This window comes from Vombatus ursinus, unplaced genomic scaffold (genome assembly GCF_900497805.2).
Source record: "Vombatus ursinus unplaced genomic scaffold, bare-nosed wombat genome assembly UNPS02015175.1, whole genome shotgun sequence".
NCBI classification, from domain to species: domain Eukaryota; kingdom Metazoa; phylum Chordata; class Mammalia; order Diprotodontia; family Vombatidae; genus Vombatus; species Vombatus ursinus.
The window spans coordinates 14,254,946-14,275,813 of record NW_020954953.1 but is presented as its reverse complement, the minus strand read 5'-3'; the positions used below and the strand labels follow the sequence as shown (position 1 = coordinate 14,275,813).

Below are 20,868 nucleotides of genomic sequence, written 5' to 3'. Positions count from 1 at the left end.
ATCACTAAGGGATTTCTTTCTAAACATACATTAGGAAACAGGGGTGAAGATGAAAGTAAGGTGGGGGGTAGGTGTAGGGCATTATGGGTGGAATTTTGTGACACTCTACCTACTTTTGAATCAATTTTTTTTTGTGAAACTATATTACAAAATGGTAAGATGCATAAAAAAGAGAGAGGGCAACCAAAGATAAAAGGAGAGTAAATGATGTATCTGGGTCAGATTGAGTCCTAGCAATGAGACTGAAAGATGATCTCTTTGGTCTTTCATGAAGACAAGAACCTACAAGGAAATATCTGAGAAGGAAGGGAAAAAAATTGAAAAGTGGAGGGGAGGAGAAATAGGCCTTATTTTGATAGTGGGAATGGGTTCCACTGATGAATGCTCCCATGGGTAAAAAGAGATATTCTGTAAAGGAAGATAGGGTGCATGTGTTGGGTATTGTCTGTGGGAATTTGGTACTTTAAAACTGATCTCAGTGGGATGGCGAAGGCAAAAACCCACTGAAGAGATTTTGAAGCAAATAGGAAAGGAAGATGACCAAAAGGAGATTATTAGAAGGTGGACTTCTAATCTGAGACAAGATGGGGGAGATGTTTGCATTGGGTAGTGTCTTCTATGTTCTAAGAATAGATATTTTTTTCAGGGACTGGGAATGGGAAGGGGAAATCTGAAGAGTAAACTCTACAAGGTAGTGGCAGAAACTGTTTAGAGGATGAGTACAGAATAGATACCTCAGAAATTTTAACTCTTTGAGGAATACAGAAAATAGAGAGATTATATAATTATAGGGGTCATGAACCAGAGTAGGATGATCAAGAGTAGACAGAAAGAGAGGATAGATAATGAAGAGGGTGAGTAAAGGAAATTTTCTTTTTTTTAAGAACAAAACCATTATATTTATACTAGTATGTATAAGGGTTTTGTAATACAGAGGGATTTTATGAATGGCGAATAATACAAATACACTTTATTTTGGAAAAAAAAGTTTACCTAAGTAATGGGACACATTGGAAACATTCTTGCTTAACCATGTTACTGAACAAAAACAATGTCACTTTAAGCACAAACATCCTCCTCTTCAATGACATAGAAAAACAGCACTTGGTTTTAAAAAAAATGACCTCATGTTAAGGCCTGGTCACTTAAGTGTAAACAACGTAGAATGATTTCACTATCCATAGTTCTGATTACTAGCTATAGCAAATCCATGGTGTCTCTGTGTTTTGAGAGCTATGGAACACATACCTTCACTCACCATCCTGGAAGGGCTGCTGCATCATAGTCTAAGTTGAGTTCTTGGCAGGCAGGGTGGAAGAAGAATGTCAAATCAGTTTTACAAACCATTTAGAGTGAATTAGAGTGCCGGTGTTCTCATTAAGAAACAAGGAATGATAGAAAAACACTGTTTAGAAGTTATTCTCACTTTAGTGCAAATCTTTTTTGTTTTTATTTGTGATTTGTGCACTTTTCTGATTCCTACACTTACAGTACAAACTCTAGTAACCTGCCGTAAAGCATTAAAGCACAATATGCCCATTATTCCTTAGGCATCTGCATTTTTCAAGGTTTAATATTTATTCTTCTATATCCAGACTGTCAGCAGTTCTTGAATATTATATATATACATATATATATGTATATATATGTGTGTGTGTATATTATGTACACATATATATATTTATATTAATAGGGTAACTATGTTCTAAAAATGCATATGCCAATAACAACCATGTTACCAGGGGGAAGGGAATTTTCAGAAAAGGAGAAAAGCAAATAAGTTCCCTCAAAGAGAATATGGTTCAAGTCTTTGGATTAAAAAATAAACAATACAGACTTCCACCCTCCCCCAGATTTTCCCCAGAGAAGCTAGTCATTATGGAATTTCCAGAAAATTCCCTTTTTCCACCAAAGGACTTTAAAAACACCATTGCAAATATTTAAAAATCTACAGCTACCATGATGCCATTAAGTGGCACACAACAGTGAGAAGAGAAAAGATGTCTGTTGGTGTATCTTGCAGCATAGAATCTTTAGCTCTTGGTTGATCTGTAAAAACCACTGGTGTACAAGAAGTACTATTAAGGGCAAGGGTGAGGGGGTATTGAAAACTTTACCTGCCTGTTTGTGAGAGGGCTTTCATGGCTAGGAAATTTTCTAATCAGTACATAAATTGCAGGACATATCTTTTTCTTTTTGTTTTTTCAATGTTAAAAATAACTGAATTTGTAAAAAAAAAAAAATCCTACAAGTAGATACAGTCACAATAGAAAATTATATGGCAAGGACCACATACACATATACAGACACACACACACACACACACACACACACACACACACACACAAAGCCATAAAGACAATGCAATTGGTTCAATAGTATTTTGAGGATCTAGTTAATTTTGAAAGCCCTAGCAAAATATATTACACATTGATTACAAATCACATTCTTATAAGACCATACTTTGAATCTTTTTTTCTTTCTTTTCTTCTTCTCCTTATTCTTCTCCTTGTTCTCCATCTTCTTCTCCTCCTCCTCCTTCCTCTCCTTCTTCTCTTTCTTCACCTTCTCTTTCATCTTCTTCATCATTTTCTTCTCTTCTTCTCCTTCTCCTTTTTTCCTTCTTCTCCTTCTCTTCCTCATCCTCCTTCTCCTCCTCCTCCTTCTCCTACTTCTTCTTCTTCATTTTCTTCTTCTCTTCTTCTCCTTCTCCTTCTCTTTCTCGTTCTCCTCATTCTTGTTGTTGTTGTTGTTGTTGTTCTTCTTCTTCCTCTTCTTGTTACAATTGGAGAATTTCACATTAAGCCTTAAGCATTTTGCATTTCTTTGCCAATCTCGTAGCTGAGCATTTTGTCCAGGAGATTTTGGTGTGGGTGACTGGAATCTACTGACACAAGGCCTTGAATGTGGTGTCTGGCATTGTCTGATAGTTCTCACTAATAGTAATCTGATACTTATTTTTGGCATGTTCTATGATTTTTATACATTCCTTGGCAGCTTGTTCACCATCTATACATCTCTGTGACTAACCAACTGAACATTGCCATCTTCATAGTAATGGACCTAAACTTTTAGTACTACAACCACCTGAGCTATAGGTAGTGTGATTGGAAACTTCCACTCTGATCTTCAATGACCATGGCAGAAATTTTTTAGGCTGAAATTTGTGGCTCTCAATACAGGCAATAATAGTCTTCTGCTCATCTCTAATTTTAGCATAAACAGTATAGAAGGCATTGGAATTATAATCTTTTATATAGACGCTTAATGCACTGTCACAGGATTCCCTCCATGACTTCAGAGCTCCATTTAAGTCCTCAGATTGGGAGTCACTTGCTTCTTTCCATAAATAGTCAAACTTAAAGGAAACTTTATTTCTTGGATCTAAAAATCTGCCACTATCCTGGTCACCATGCTCTGTAATTAAGATCTGATCATCATATCCTTCTGTCTTCACTGAAGTGAACTGATCCATATTATCCTGGGCAAATACATGAGCTGCCCCTTTCTTGAGAAGATTTTCATTGTCAACTAGTAACTGGACATCATTAAACACTTCATTAACTTATCCTGGCAGAACATGAGTGATGAACTTGGCAGCTATCCATGCCTTCTCCTCCTCCAATACCCAATCCTCAAAGTTGGCCATCCTGGGCTACTTTGTGAAGAAAATTTTCATAGGATTAGGTGAAGGGGAAGAGAAGAAGAGGGAATCTGCTTAACTGAGAGGAAAAAAGAGGAGAGGAATTAAATGACTAGATAAAAGCAAGAAAGTAAAAAGTTTCTGTTGTTTGACTTTCATTTTCAAAGAGGACCAATGACATCATAATGTTGGGGAAATGTGTGATGTCTTGACTTCTATGTAAATTGGATTTAAGTGAGAAAGAGTTGCACAAAGTCGTCAGCCTCACTCTCTCTTTCAGAGTCATCTAAGCCCAATGACAAGACAACTGGCAATGGCCCAAGATGCAGTGGATGACCTTGGCAGATGTCTGATCAAGCTCTAAGAGCTCCACAGTACCTTTTTTTTCAACCACCTCATGGACATTGGAACAAATTATTCTCATTTATCCATTCTGCTTGGGAAAGTCTACACATGCTTGGGGTAGACGTCCTCCTGACTCACTGATGTGACCTACCAGTTACCTTCAACCTGGTTTAACCCATCTGCAGAGATGACCTGGCACTGAGTGTGGCCACTGTGCATGCTACAGCTTCTTGCATCCACAGCTTGGGTGGCAGGTAGACACCAAAGGTGGATGAGCAACACTTAAAAGGACTCAGCAAACCCTCACACCAAAGATGCTAGTCATTACACCCCAGAAAGTAAAAGAACTAATGGCAAAACACCAAAAATAAATGGGTAGCAAAGGGGAGGAGATGATTAGAGGGAAGGTGAAGGGAGGCAGTGAGAATAGGGACCATCTTAGAAAAAGATTAAACTAAGTAACTGAAGAGATATCACACTGCCTTACTTTATAGAGGAAGGGTGAAAATCATAACTTTAAAAAAAAACAATATTACAAAGAAATGAAGGAACACAAATTTAACTTCATAAACTTAAATATATTAATCTAATAAAACAAAAAAGAGAAGAGTAGCAAATTGGATAAGAAACACCCAATAATCTAATCCTCATAAGAAATAGATTTTAAAAACAAAGATATACATAAAATAAAAGTGAAAGGATGGGGGAAAAAGTTACTATGCATCAGGTTAATCAAAAAAGCAGGAGTTTTAGTCCTTCTAGTGGACAAATAATAAACATTAAAAAATTTAAGGGGATAAACAAACTACATTATGCTGAAAAGAACCATAGACAAAAATCCAATATCAGTAATAAACCTCCAAATTCCTCAGCATTCAAATTCATAAAGGAAACATTAACTGAGCTACAAGAACACATAGAGAATAAAGCAATAGTGATGGGAAACTCCAGTTTCAGTTTGGGGTAGGTCTAACAAAAAAGGTAAACAAAAGAGAAAATATAGAACAAAAAAAATTACTGGAGAAACTAAAGCTAAAAAGCTTATGGTTTCTCCTAAATGGGAATAAAAAAGAATCTATGTATTTCTCAACACCACAGGGGACATTTTTTTAAACAAAAACTGAACATGTATTAGGATACAAAAATATTGCAAACAGATGTACAAAGATAGAAATAGCTAATCCTATATAGACTGAATTGTAATAATAATAACCATTAATTTCAGGAACCACAAACAAACGACAAAGATGAAATGACCCAGCACTCTATCTACCTAGCTGTTCTATTAAAAAAAATTAGAAGAGAAGCAGATCAGATGCCTCTCGGGTGAGAGTGAGAGATGCATTTTTGATCAAATAAGATATAGATCTAGTTGCAAAGTATAAATTAGAATAACTTTCATTATATGAAACCAAAAAGCTTCTGCACATCCAAAATTAAAGCAATTAAGACAGGAAGGGAAGTAATTGAATGGGAAAAAAGCTCAGTACCAAATTTCTCTAATAAGTCTTTGGTATCCAAGATATGAATAATATATATGTAAAATATGTATAAATGTATGTGTGTACATATATAATTGATGAAGGGATATGAAGAAATAGTTATCAAATGAAGAATTGCAAAGTATTCATAAGGACACGAAAGAATACTCCAAATTAATAATAAGAGAAATTAAAACTAAAACAACCCTAAGGTTTTACCTCACATCCTACATATTGGCAAAGATGACAAAAATGGCAATTTTGAGATCTTGTGGGAAGATAGATACACAACTATGTTGTTGGGGTAGCTAAAATTGGTATGCAAATATCATGATGAAAATGTCTGTATTTGTTAAATCATTGATTCTACTACTGGACCTTAAACCCCAAGGAAATCACTGATAAGAAAAAAATGTCTTCATATACACCAAAATGTTTATGGCAATGCTTTGTGTGATAGTAAAGAATTGGAAACAAAGTGGATGTCCATTGATTGCTGGAATGGTAAACAAATTCTGGCACTTCATGAGTGATTAATGTGCTATAAGAAATAATGTCATTTATGAAGAGATACTTGGAAAATTCTACATGAACTGGTGGATATTAAAGAAAACAAAGTCAAGAAAATGGTATGCACAATTACTACAGCACCGAAGTGCAAAGAGCAACCTCACATATACACAAAAGTGAAAATTGAATGTAACACAATTATCAAGATAAAGGGTGGCTCTCTAATGAGTAGATAAAAGGGGAAACTGCAAATCTATCCCTTCATGGAGGTGGGAAGTCCACAATGGTTACACATTGCACGTATTTTTAGACTTTTTCAATGTATTCATTAGTTGGGCTAATTTTTTTCTTTTTCTTTTTTTCTGTCACTAAAAATACTATTATTTTAAGGGATGGCCCTTCAGAATGGGCAAGAGGAAGCATAGTGAAGATAACTATGATGATTAAAAAAATGGCAGAAGGCTTCAATAAAAATGTATATAAAAAATTCCTTCTATCCTTCACACTACTATTCCTCTCCTTACCTCTGGTATCTTTTCAATAAGAATTCTGAGTTTATATCTCTCTCCTTTTTCGCATTTAAAAATGAAGTAGTGTCCCTTTTGAATTTTTTGATGTTTATGCAAATTACTCAAAAGCATTTTGGTGTAGTGGAGAAAACATTGAACCAAGAGTCAAAAGACTTTTGTTGTCAGCCCAGCATTACCAATAATTATCTGTATCAACTTGGGCAAGTCCTGAAATCTCTTGAGAATTCATTTTCCTCATTTGTAAAATGAATGAGGTGGGACAAGATAATCTTTCAGATTGAGTTGACACCTAAAATTTGGTGATGGGCCCACACATAATAAGCACTGTTACATCAATGAAACTCCAGCTAGAAAATGAGATGAAAAAAGATGTGCAAATCACAGATGTTGTCCTTGGACTTCTAAATTCTTAAAGTACCATGGGAATGGTGTATGATCTACATATGATCTAAAACTGTAGAGACATGTCTGTGGCCAGTAAAGTAAAATTTTTCATTTTCTTGATTTACAATTTTTTTCATAAATAATGAGACATTAAGATTAAATCAAAATGTCACCCACATCTCTATTTATAGGTTTTTGTTTTTTGTTTTTTAAGATCGAACTAATACCATCCCTCAAATATCCTTCAAAAGTGGAGGGCTTGCTCACCACCTTTTTATTAATATATGAAATGAGAATCTCAGCCTGCAGATGGTGCTCTGATACCATGTAGAATTATAATTTAAACTTTTCTAGATTCAGCTATTGGGAAACCATAATATTCCTTTACTTTATTTCAATGTTGTTGACATTGTTGTTGATTTAAATTTAGTTTAAATTTTTAGTTCATGTAGCTCTAATAATAATTTCAAAGTTTCCATAATTTTCTTTTCTTTTTTTTTAATGAACTAGTACAGTAAGATTTTTTTAACTGAAATATCTGTATTTGAAAAAAGGTAAGGATGCTTTCTTTTTCTTAGATTTTCGTTACCATTTTAGTTATAGCAAAGTTTTGTCTATTTTTTCTGTCTTTCCCATGATTTACCTATCATTGAAAACCACAATCTCTGATTCCCATATTTGCTGCTTTTGTAATGTGCATATTTCATAAACAGAAATGAGACTATTATAAAATATCCTTTCCATTTTTTCTTTGCAACTTTCTAAACCACAATGATTGATTTTGAACTATTTGGAGAGTAAAAATAATCTACATCCTTTACTAGGAAACCTGTTCTGATGTAGGCCTTTGGGGAATATAACCTTTCAGAAAAAAAAGTAGGTGGAGAAGTAATCATTCTAGGGGTAGAAGAGAATTTGGAAATCATTTCATCCACAGAGAGGTTAAGTGATTGGCCTAGGAACTCACAGCTAGTTAGTGGAAGAAGAAGGATTTAAAGCCAAGACTCCAAATCCTGCATCCTTCTTAGGAATCCATGTTACATTCCATTTACAAAGAGAACCTTTCTACTAGAGTTGGATTTCATAAGTTTCTTTTTATCTCTCTCGAAGTTTGGTGGTAAAACATTAGAACTTACACTTGTACCTAGAGTAATATATGTAGTAGTGTACCAAAACTTACATTATTCAGAAAGTATGAATATGGTTGTATTCCAATAAGAAATGAAAACTTAACAGGGAAAACAAAATATTCCTATAGTGCATATGAAACCTGAGAAAATGTGAGAATAACTTATTTTAAAGAAATGAGACTTCTGAGGCATAATGTCCTAAAACAGTACTCTGCAGGGACTAATCAGTAACCCCTGAGTGTCCAAATGATCCTGAAGCTGTTCTGAAAGTCTCATCATTGTTCACAAATCTCACTAAACAGAGAAATTTTAATTATAGGAAGGAAATACAAATAATTTAAGCACAAACAACATTATTCTTCTCTTACAATAAGAATAAGACATAATATGTAGTTAACATTTCATAAATGTGATGCATGTCTTTGCATATGAGATTTCACAGACATAGACACACACAGCTCCCAAACAATTTCATTACTTTGATTCACACAATGATATTATTTCCAATTCTTTTGAAATTTTTTCAGGAAAAACCTCTCTTGTGAAACATTGCTTCACGACTAGGAAAACCCACTTAAATTATCATTATCTCATTATATTCACATACCTTTAAAGAAAAAAAATATGTCCTACTAAGAATGGGCCTAGAGATTATTTAAATAAGTTGATTTTTCCCCCTGTACCTTACATCTTGAACTCATTCATCATAGGTTAATATAACTCACTGATAATAACAACATTGAATGTTCCTTATGGATTACCTAGAATTTTCTACCTCGTAAAGTAGGGAAATCATCCATTCATCTCCAGGGAGAGGAACAATTGTGACATCTATCAGAGATAGTTATGTGATTGTTTGGTCCCATGTGTAAACTCTATAAAAAGAAAGGGTGTTTGAAATGCTGGTCAGAGTATAATGAAGAGGAAATAAGGAGCCAGCTCAAGAGTTAGGAAGTACAGCAGTCCCTTCAGTGAACAGGTGAAGTCCTTTGTGGCTTCACAGAAATCCACTCTATAAGAAGATTCTGAAGATTCACCAGTATCAATGAGAGAGGACCACACCTCATCAGAGAAAGGACATTACATGTCAGGGTAAGTGGAATCTCTACTTATCTTTATCTTTCCCTTGGAACTTTCCACAGGTTATATATCATTTTCTCTCTTTAGCAAGAAGTTTTTCACATTTTTTTTACATCAATAACAAAACCAAGTTTCTCAGGTAATACTCTGAAGTGGGAAAGCTTATCTTATATAGGTGGCTTTTATTCCCTCTATTGGTTCAAATATTTTATCCTGCTTTCTTCTTCATTCAGTTTTAGTTACTATTGCATGATTTCTCTTGCTTCAAGACTGACTTCTTTCTGTCTTACAGGTGAACACTCCTTAATCAGTGGTTGTGACAAGATTTTAACTTGTGTCATGTTCAAGTTTTGAAGTTTTCATTTTATAATCAATTGTTTCATTGTGACTAATTAAATCTATACTTTTCCAGTTTTAAATATTTTATTTTGTTAATCTTCTTACAGAAAGAGAATTTAAAACCCTGTTTCTTTTTAGAAACTTGCAGAGATGTGTCAAGAGAATGGATATAAATGTCCCTTGTTTCCTCTATACACTTTCTGTCTCCTAAAGGAATAAATATTTGAAGGATAATATGTTCTTCAGTAAGAACTTGGAATTATTATTTTTTGCTATTAATAGGGTTTAAGGTGTCTGACTGTGGATGCAAGGGAAGGGAGTTCTGAGTAATCTTGCTGTGTTTCAACATCTTTGTCCATACCTTTCTCATCTTTACTAGATAACTAAGATAAGAACTGGAAGAGAGGTCAATTATTGATTGGTCCTCTTGAAACTCATTTCTTTAGTTAGAAAAGGATTTCAAGTTGACCACTTACTTATGCCTCTATTCAAAAAAGGGTTAGTGTCTCTTGGATTCATATGTGCTTCTTTGAAAAACTGACATGTACACAATTATGTGAAATCCATATACAGTGTTACATATGTATGGAGGCTATTTTATATTCAAAATGGTGGAGGAAAATGGCAGAAATTGTGTAGCTTGAATCTGTAACCATGGTGCAGCTTTATCTCTTTCACTGGGATGACAGTCCCTTGTTTTGAACTTGGCAAAAACTTGGTATATTTCGATGTGAAGTTCTGTTCTAATTTGTAGATGACATCTGTGGCCCCTGAAGGTGATCTAAATGCTTCTTTGTGACTTACTTCAGATATACAAAGATGGAAGCCAGAAGTAACTTCCAGCTCCTGGTATCACTTATGCTTCTTAGCGTCTTCTGCTCACAAACACTGGCATTACCTCTTGAAACATATTCTGCCATGAGGTAAGTTATCTTTTAACTTGAGAAGTTGCCATCTCTCTACCATCTCTGCTGTGAAATAGGATGAGGGTCCATATTCTGTTAACCACTGAAACTTAGAGGTATTTGAAAATGAGTCTTTTTTACTTGCTGATCTTCAATCACGTGATGTTCTTAATCATTTTATTCACTAATCAATTTCAGACTATAACATCAATGATTATATAAATGTGCCATGGAATTCACTTCTGTAGCATCAGCTAAGCAGCAGGATGTAGGCTGTTGGTAGGCCAGAACACATCTCCAAATATTCCAAAAGTAGATTTTTCTTCTTTTCTTTCATTATGAGGGTCTCATTAGTACAAAATATTTTTAAGCCATCATTACCTTGATGTACTTTCTCATGTAACATCAATTATTTGCCTGGTATTTCATTTCAGTTAATTTCTCCTTCAATGCATTAGATAAAAATTTCAGGAAATAATAATGGTGTTTTTTTCTCAAAATTTTCTCTTTTAGCACTTTGGTTATGTTCTGATATTGTTTGTTGCACCCAAAACAGATAAGATTATTTCTGCTGTATAAATAAACTGACTCAAAGCTCTAAACCATAGATATTGACAGATTTAATTCAATACAAGGTCTTCTTTTTTGGCTTCTAGGCTTTTATTTTTTTTTTTACATTCCTATTAAATATATTTTCACATTAGTTATGTTCTAAAGAGGAATTACAACCAATGGGAGAAACCACAAGAAAGAAGAAACAAAACAAAACATGAGGAAAAAGAGCACATTGTATGCTTCTATCTGCATTCAAACTCCATAGTTCTTTCTCTGGATGTGGATAGCATTTTCCATCATGAGACTTTGCATTGCTGAGAAGGGCTAAGTCTATCATAGTCTTAGCACAATGTTACTGTTTTTTTTTTTCATTTTTCATTTTTTTATTTTCAACATGTGTTTTTAGAACTTTGGGTTACAAATTTTCTCCCTTCCTCCCTCCCCACACACCCTTATTGAAAAGGCAAGCATCTCAGTACAAGGTTATAGATGTGTAGTCATGCAAAACACTTCCATAGTAGTCCTGTTGTAAAAAACTAAGTATATTTCCCTTCATCCTATCCTACCCCCCCAATTTATTCTATTCTCTCTTTTGACCCTGTTCCTCCTCAGAAGTGTTTACTTTTGATTATCCCCTCCCCCATCTGCCCTCCCCTCTATCAACCTCTAGTCTCTTATCCCCTTTTCCCCTTATTTTCCTGTAGGGTAAGATAGATTTCTATACCCCATGGTGCATGGTATTCCCTCCTTAAGCCAAATCCTATGAGAATAAGATTCACTCATTCCCTTTCATCTTCCCCATTTCCCCTCCACTGTAAAAGCCTTTTCTTGTCTGTTTCATGTGAGATATTTTACCTCATTCTACTTCTCCCTTTCTCCTTCTCCCAGTATAATCCTCTCTCACCCCTTAATTTTATTTTCCAGATAACACCCATTCATCTTCAACTCACCCTGTGCCCTCTATCTATCTATACATATTTATAATATTTTCCCTCCCACTACCCTAATACTGACAAAGGACTCACGAGTTACAAATATCATCTTTCCCTGCAGGAATGTGAATAGTTAAACCTTAACAAGTCTCTCATGATGTCTATTTCCTGTTTACCTCTTCCATGTTTCACTTGAGTCTTGTATTTGAAGGTCAAATTTTCTATTCAGCTCTGGTCTTTTCCACAGGAATGCTTGAAAGTCCCCTATTCCATTGAATGGCTATTTTTTACTCTGAAGGATTATACTCAGTTTTGCTGGGTAGGTGATTCTAGCTTGTAGTGCTAACTCCTTTGCCCTCTGGAATATCATACTCCATGCCCTCCTGACCCTTAATGTAGAAGCTGCTAAATCGTGTGTTCTCCTGATTGTGTTTCCACAAGAATGGGAGAGCCGCAGATTCTTTATTCAGATTGGACTAGACTTTAATGTCTAATTTCATTCCACCAAGCTATGATTGCAAATGTGTTTTGTTACATTCACCTTAATACAATTAACTAATTAATTAAACAATCAGTCAATAGTAAATAAAGACAATGATCGCAGTTAGGTGTGTGAATCTGCTTAATTGGGTGTGAATCCCTTCAAAAATGCAGAACACAAAGGTATAATTTTAACAATAACTAGGTTCCTATCATTTTCAAAATTGTTTCAAAACTGTAATTGCATATATTGGAACTATGGCAATTGGAAGTCATTGTCATAAAATTTGGATAAAGATGATTTTGCATTTAAAGTGATAAGACTGGAATAATAATTGTCACTTCAAGCACTAAAATATTTTGTTAAATATATTCCAAATAGTTTTCTTCATAGTATTGAAAGGCAACACTTATTTTCTATTATATTTAAGGCAAATATGATTATTTAATCTTTAAAGGACCTTCCTCACATTTTAGAAATAGAAGAGTTGATGAGGAGACATCCACTGATGATTTTTCCGATTACTTGGAGGGACCTGATGCTGAAGAATTCATTCAAACTATTATTGACCATCTATCCTGGTGAATTATTATTTTTACTAAGTGCATTTTAATCTACTAGTCATTAATTTATTTTTCACTAACAATGATAATTGACTTTTTGTGTACCAAATGGATATTATTTTATGGACTTTTTGGCCTATTCACACTTACAAGTAATTGCTTTGTTGGCATATTTGCTAAAACTTTTAAATCTGATGTGCTTCCTTTCCCTCCATAGCAAGAAACCAACGACGACCCTTTCACTGGACAAGCGTCAGTCTGATTCAATCTTCACTTCCAAATACAATACACTAACGATGAAGGATACATTGAAGAAATATTTAGAGGCAATTTTGAATGAAATGTATGTGTGCGTATATACTTATATATATAAACGTATATACATGTATACATATATGTGTGTTTGTATATATATATCTGTCTATCTATATCTATCTATATCTGTCTGTGTGTGATTGTGTGTGTGTGTGTGTGTGTGTGTGTGTGTGTGTGTAAAAGGACAAAATACACATGCCAAGACTTAGTACTATGTCTACTGGTTCCAACACAGGAGCTAAACCCAAAAACACTATCTTCTCATGATGGCTCGTTGCTCTCACCTCTGGAGGTCACTCTAACTATACTCAGGGTACTGTTCCCATTTAGGTTTTCCCAAATGTTGGTAAAAAGAGCCCCAATCTTCAGTACAAGTAGTTGTGATTATCTAAGAATCTCAAAATGTGTTTTTCCCTGGTCTCCCACAGTGAAGAAAATACAACCAATTGAGAACCCCGAAACTGGTGCTCCAGAAGCAGAGCCAATGCATTGCTTCTTCATGTAAGTCTAACTAAACATTAATCATTCTGCTCTAGGGACAATTGCCTTACCCTCTAAGTCTATGGCAAGGTTGCACAATGAACAGAGTGCAGGGCCTAGAAGCAGGAAAATCTGAATTAAAATCTAGCCTCAGACACTTACTAGCTGTGTGACCCTCATCAAGTCATTTAACTTTTGCTTGTCTTATTTTCCTCAAGTAAAATGGGGATAACATTACTGACCTCCCCGGGTTGTTGTAAGGATCAAATGAATAATATATGTAAAGTACTTAGCATAGTACCTGGTATGTGGCAGGTAAACTATGTGAATTCCTATTCCCTTCTCCCCCTTCTATATCCAAAAGTCATTTTGCATAAACATGTTTCTTCCTTGGGAGAAATATCTCTTCTAAGAGTGGGGCACTTCATATTAGTACACCACTTCAGGCTATACTATCCTGGTTTCTATTGATCTAGAACCCAATCCAATAATCAGCATAGAATATCTCATTTTGATTTCTTATCATCACCTGTGTCAAGAGCTAAGAGGGAGCAGTTTGATATTCTGAATGGTGCCCTGATTTTGTTTATACCCTTCCTCCTCAATATTTGTTGTGCTGAAATGTGGAACAGAAGTTGAATTTCCTTTTGAGAACCAAGTCATACTTTTTTTCTTAAATCAAGGTCCATCCTTACCCTTTTTCTCTTATTAGATATCTTCTTAATACTTCAAATTTTCTCTGAGGCAAAATACCATTGGTTCATTGTCAGAAGTAGCCAAAATTTAATGCTATACTTGCTAGGCCTCTAATACTTCATTTCTTTGTGTTAGGGTCACACTCTTTGAAAAGTAGACCCCTCTGTGAGCTAACATGATTACCTATAGTGTGTTGATTAACCTTAAGATCTTTATTATAAAAATGAAACTAAAATTTTTAAATAAAATGAAATTTTTTCATAATTTTTTTTTATTTTTCAGAATTTCTGAAAGAAATCTGCGATGAACAAATTGCCTGTTTTGTGTTCTACATAAATCTACGAAAAACATATTAAACATCAAATCAAAACAAATATATGTTGTAGTGAAAGTTGTGATTTGTTTGCTTCTCATGTAATAAAAAATGATGTTTACATTGTAAATATCATTTTAGAGATCTTTGCCTAAATCTTTTATTCAAATCAGTAAAGCACTATGGCTTTATATATCATGTATCCTTTCTTTTAATAAATGCAGTGAAAAAACAGTGTATTCTGGCTTTCAATATTCTTTGGTGCCTGACTTTTTAGAGAAAAAAATATTATAAAAGCTGTGCTGTGATGGTCCACTTGTAGACTATCTATAATTTGTGAACATAAGTAAGATTATTACATCCCAAAAGAAAACTAACATATTCTTTCATGTTCTCAGAACCTCATTTTTTTTGTTCTTTCAATTTTTTTTATTCCAACTCTAAAATGAATAGGAATTCATTGGAAATTACCCACATTTGGCTTTACATTTTCCAAAGCAGGCATATGCATTGGAATAGATTCACTTTTGATTTAGGGGCTTGACTCTGTGCGTGCAGCTCTGCTGTATGTAACTCACATTGGATTCTGGGTTTGGGGAGGTTATGCAATGACTTTGGGATAAATAGGTGTGTTGCTCTGCAGGAGCTTTTTCCATGGGCATTCACTATAAATCTCCAATGACATTAGCAGTCTCACAGAGCAGGTAGATCCAGAGACACAACTATTTTTTTTCCCAAAATGAATGTAACTAATGAAATGTAGACAATAAAGGCGTTTGATTTTCACTGCCAATATTTTTATGTGTTTGATTCAATGAATCAATTTAGTGATTCATAGCCATCTATGAAAAACACATTTAGAAAAATGTAGATACTTAGAGCTGACTTAAAAGTAATGACTCATACTTTGACAATTACGTGAAAAAAGCATATTCAAACATGCGTCTGCATTTTGGGCTAATTCAAGTGTAGCCACCATAATCAATGTACATGGATTCAAAAGTAGAGGTTAAATCACAAATACCAGATTCTACCACTGAATGGGTAGTTTCATCAGCAATGGTGAATTGGACACGCTATATCATTTGCTTGTTTTGTATCTGACAATGACCAATACATGAACATTTTCTATTGAGCACCAATTATGTACAAGGCATCATACTAGCGATACAAAAAGAAGGATGAAATGCCTTCATGTAACTTCCTAGTTGTGGATATAAGAAATATATACATGAAATGTAAAGCTGCCAGAACCTACCAGAGGCTACAAGTGAGGAAGGAGAGATCACTATGGGCTAAGTAGCCAAGGGAGACTTTGCAGAAGAAATTGAGATCTGAGTTGGATCTTGAAATTATAGGAACAATAGTTTCATAGGTAGAGAGGAGGTGGAAGTGGGGAAATTGAATAACAAATGGCAGGAATCACAGGGGATACCTGAAGTATGTGTTGGCTGATCTAGACCAATTTGATAGGAACAGAATGTGTCCATCTAGAATATTAGTGTAACACAAATTTGGAAAGGTAAGGAGGTTGGGACACGATTATAGAGGACCTAAATACCTGAATAATGATTAAGGACTTTATTCTGTTGACAGAATAAAGAGAAGCCTTTTGATAGGAGCAATTTGGAAAAAATGAATCAGAAAACAGAAATGACTTGAATCATCAAGACTAATAAGGATGAAATTTGCATAGTGTAAATTGTAAGAGCATGTGCTCTCTCTGTGGTGGATTACAACTGAATGGAAAACAAGAGCAATAGATTTGAGACATAGAAGAAGAAAGAGTAGAACTTGATAATTGATTGGATAGTTGGGGTCACAGAAACACCATTATAAATAAATTCTTAAGAAGTAGGAAATATTTCTACTCCCTCGTTTCTTTTCTTTTTTCATTCTTTCTAATACCCAGTACTACATGATTGGGAAAATGCCATGCTTTGTGCAAGAAAAGTCAAGGATCTGGGATCTGGCCCATTGTGGGACTAGGATAGAGTTGGCCAAGGCATAGAACAGACACTTATAAAAAGACTCTCCCTGAAAGATACAATGCCAAAAAACAATAATCAGATTGAAGAAAAATGTAGTGATTTCTAAAAATATTGTCTACAAATGAGTTCTGTGTTCAATCAACTATTTAATTCAATTTTCATATTTAAGTTTTCCCTAAAATTGAAGCCACACAGGCTGCTTTTGGCTCAGTGGATAGAGTACTAGGTCTGGATTCAATCTGGAAGACCTGAGTTCAAATTTACCCTCACACATTTTAGTCATGTGATCCTGGGCAAGCCACTTAACCTCTATTTCACCAATAAAATGATCCACTGAATCAAAAGGAGAAGAAAATGGCAGATCACTCCAGTGTCTTTACCAAGAAAACTTAGGTATAGCTATGTTCTATGGGGTCAGGAAGAGTCAGACACAACTGTGCAATAGCAAAAATTGAAACCTACTGCCTTTTGTGTGATCTGCTCTGGAAATGTGAATCATACCATATTCTGTCCAATGAATATTATGTACTTAATTAAAGCTCATATTTATAAACTGCCTTAAGGTTTGCATACCTTAAAGGTTACATATATGATCACCTTTGAGACTCAGAAAAACATCTCAGGTACAAACTACAGGTATTTGTGTACCCATTTTACAGATGGGCAATTAGAGGCTCAGAGAAATTAAGCAATTTGCCTTTGCTTACACAGTTAAGTGTAACCTAGGTCTTCTTGACCAATGCAGTATCACCTATGTTATGCTTCCTCTCTAACCATAGTTATTAAATTACTATGAAATTGACTTTTGGAGATGAAAAGCACTTCAGAAATTTTCTAATCCAAATTCCTTTATTTTATAGATGAATATGAAACTCAGAGTGGTGAAATAATTTGCCCAAAGTTGCACATAGTAAGTATCAGAGAAAGGATAATATGTTGGCAGAATTGCAGTAAGAAGTTCTCTGTTTAAATGTCAGCTAAGACATTCACTACTTGTATGAGCTTGGACAAGTCCCTTATCCTCTTAGTAAAATTGAAGATTCCCTTCCCTTGTCTTCATTCCTTTCCATTCCCTTCCAGTCTGTCTGACTCTCTTCCCTTCCGTATGTCTGTGTGTATGTATATATAAATGTGTGTGTGTGTGTGTGTGTGTGTGCATATATATGGGTTAATTATGTTCTAAAAATGCACATGCCTAATCCCAAAGCATTCAAAAAAATGGGAAAAGGACCCATGTGTACAAAAATATTTATAGCAGCTCTTTTTGTTGTGGCAAAGAATTGGAAATTGAGGGGATGCCCATCAATTGGGGAATGGCTGGACAAGTTGTGGTATGTGAATATGATGGAATACTATTGTGCTATAAGAAATGATGAGCAGGTGGACTTCAGAAAAACTTGGAAAGACTTGTATGGTCTGATGCTGAGTGAAGTAAGCAGAACCAAGAGAACATTGTACCCAGTAACAGCCACATTGTGCAATGACTAACGTTGAAAGACTTAGTCCTTCTCAGCAATATAAGGATCTAACACATCTCCAAAGATCTCATGATGGAAAATGCTATCCACATTTAAAGAAAGAATTATGGAGTTTGAATGCAGATCAAAGCATACTGTTTGCTCTTTTTTTCTTCTGTTTTATTTTGTTTCCTCTTTCTTGTGGTTCCTTCTATTGGTTCTAATTGTTCCTTACAACATGACTAATGTGAAAATATGTGTAATAGAAATGTGTATGTATAGCCTATATCATATTGTGCACCAACTGGGGGGAGAGGTAAGGTGGGTGGGGAAGAAAATTTTAAAACTCAAAAGCTTACGAAGTGATTGTTGATAAATAAAAATAAATTAATAAAATTGCACATGCTGGTAACAACCAGGTTGCTAGGGGTAAGGGAATTTTCAGAAAATGAAGAAATCAAATAAGTTCCCTTAGAGGGAATATGGTTTAAGTCTTTAGATTAAAAAATAAACAACACACAGGTTTTCCACAGAGAAGCTTGTCATTATGGAATTTCCATAAAATTTACTTTTTCCACCAAAGGACTTTAAAAACCCCATTCCAAATATTTAAAAACCTACAGCTACCAGGATGCCATTAAGTAGCAATCAGCAATGAGAAGAGAAAAGATGTCTGCTGATATATCTTTTAGTATAACATCTTTAGCTCTTGGTTGATCTGTAAAAACCACTGGTGTACAAGAAGTGCTATTAAGGGCAAGGGTGAGGGGGGTATTTAAAACTTTACCTGTCTGTTTGTGAGAGGTCCTTCATGACTAGGAAATTTTCTAACCAGTACAAAAATTCCAGGACATATCTCTTTCTCTTTATTTTTTCATTCTTAAAAATAACTGAATTTTTAAAAATCCTACAAGTAGATACAGTCACAATAGGAAGCTATATGGCAAGGACCATACACACACACACACATACACACACACACACAGACATACACACACATACTAATCAAGACAATGCTATTGGTTCAGTGGTATTCTAAGAACTTAGAAAGTCAGTTAACTTTGAAAGCCCTAGCAAAATATCACACTTATTTATAAACCAATTACTTATAAGACCATGCTTTGAATCTTTTTTTCTTTCCTTTCCCTTCCTCCTCCTCCTCCTCCTCCTCCTCCTTCTCCTCCTCCTCCTTCTCCTTCTCCTCCTCCTCTTCTTTTTCATGTTACAATTGGAGACTTTCACATTGAGCCTTTAGCATTTTGCAATTCTTTGCCAATCTTGTAGCTGAGCATCTTGTCCAGGAGATTTTGGTGTGGGTGACTGGAATCCACCGGCACAAGGCCTTGAATGTGGTATCTGGCATTGTCTGATAGTTCTCACTAATAGTAATCTGATTCTTATTTTTGACATGTTCTATGATTTTTATACATTCCTTGGCAGCTTGTACATCATTAGAAACAGTTATTGAATCTTTCATATTTCTGGGACTAACAGACTGAACATTGCCGTCTTCATAGTAATGGACCTGAATCTTTAGTACTGTAACCACCTTAGCTATAGGTGGTGTGACAGGAAAATTCCACTCTGATCTGTAATGATCACTGCAGAAGATTTTTAGACTGAAACTGGTAGCTCTCAATACAGACAATAACAGTCTTCTGCCCATCTATAATTTATCATAAGCAGTACAGAAGACATTGGAATTGTGATCTTTTATATAAACCCTTAATGCACTGTCACAGGATTCCCTCCACAACTTTGGAGCTCCATTTATGTCCTCAGATTGGGAGTCACTTGCTTCTTTCCATAAATGATCAAACTTAAAGGAAACTTTATTTCTTGGATCTAAAAATCTGCCACTACCCAGGTCACCATGTTCTGTAATTAAGACCTGATCATCATATCCTTTGATCTTCACTGGAGTGAACTGATCCATATTATCCTGGGCAAATACATGAGCTGCCCCTTTCCTGAGAAGATTTTCATTGTCAACTAGTAACTGGACATCATTAAACACTTCATTAACTTATCCTGGCAGAACATGAGTGATGAACTTGGCAGCTATCCATGCCTTCTCCTCCTCCAACACCCAATCATCAAAGTTGGCCATCTTGGGCTGCTCTGTGAAAGAAATTTTCACAGGACTAGGTGAAGAGGAAGAGAAGAAGAGGGAATCTGCTTAACTGAGAGGAAAAAAGAGGAGAAGAATTAAATGTCTAGATAAAAGCAGGAATGTAAAGGTTTCTATTATTTGTCCTTCATTTTCAAAGAGGACCAATGGCATGATGTTGGGGAAATGGGTGATTTCTTGATTTCTATGTAAATTGGATTTAAGTGAGGCAGAGTTGCACAAAGTCATCAGCCTCACTCTCTTCTAGAGTCATCTAAGTCCATTACAAGACAAATTCAAAACAAATGGCAATGGCCCAAGATAAAGTGGATGACCTTGGCAGATGTCTGACGAAGCTGTAAGTACTCTACAGCACCTTTTTAAACCACCTTCACAGACATTGAAACAAATTATTCTCATGTACCCATTCTGCTTGGGGAAGTCTTCACAAGCTTGGGGTAGATGTCCTAATTCACTAATGAGTTTCAGGCCTACCAGTTACCTTCAACCTGGTTTAACCCATCTGCTGAGATGACTTGGCACTGGTGTGTGGCCACTGTGCATGCTACAGCTTCTTGCATCCACAGCTTGGGTTGGCAGGTAGACACCAAAGTTGGATGAGCAACAG

At 35.1% G+C, this 20,868-nt stretch overlaps 1 protein-coding gene and 2 pseudogenes across 1 annotated transcript in view; all 3 read right to left on the bottom strand.

Moving 5' to 3' along the window:
• LOC114031447 (myc target protein 1-like) overlaps positions 1-1,283 on the bottom strand; it is a 33,337-nt gene extending 32,054 nt beyond the window's left edge. Inside the window, exon 1 of the mRNA XM_027846512.1 lies at positions 1,259-1,283. Within this exon, the coding sequence (XP_027702313.1) occupies positions 1,259-1,283 (25 nt within the window). The remainder of the gene's footprint in view (positions 1-1,258) is intronic.
• Positions 1,284-2,757: 1,474 nt separating this feature from the next.
• Positions 2,758-3,649, bottom strand: LOC114031537 (annotated as a pseudogene).
• Positions 3,650-19,346: 15,697 nt separating this feature from the next.
• Positions 19,347-20,240, bottom strand: LOC114031536 (annotated as a pseudogene).
• Positions 20,241-20,868: the final 628 nt, after the last annotated feature.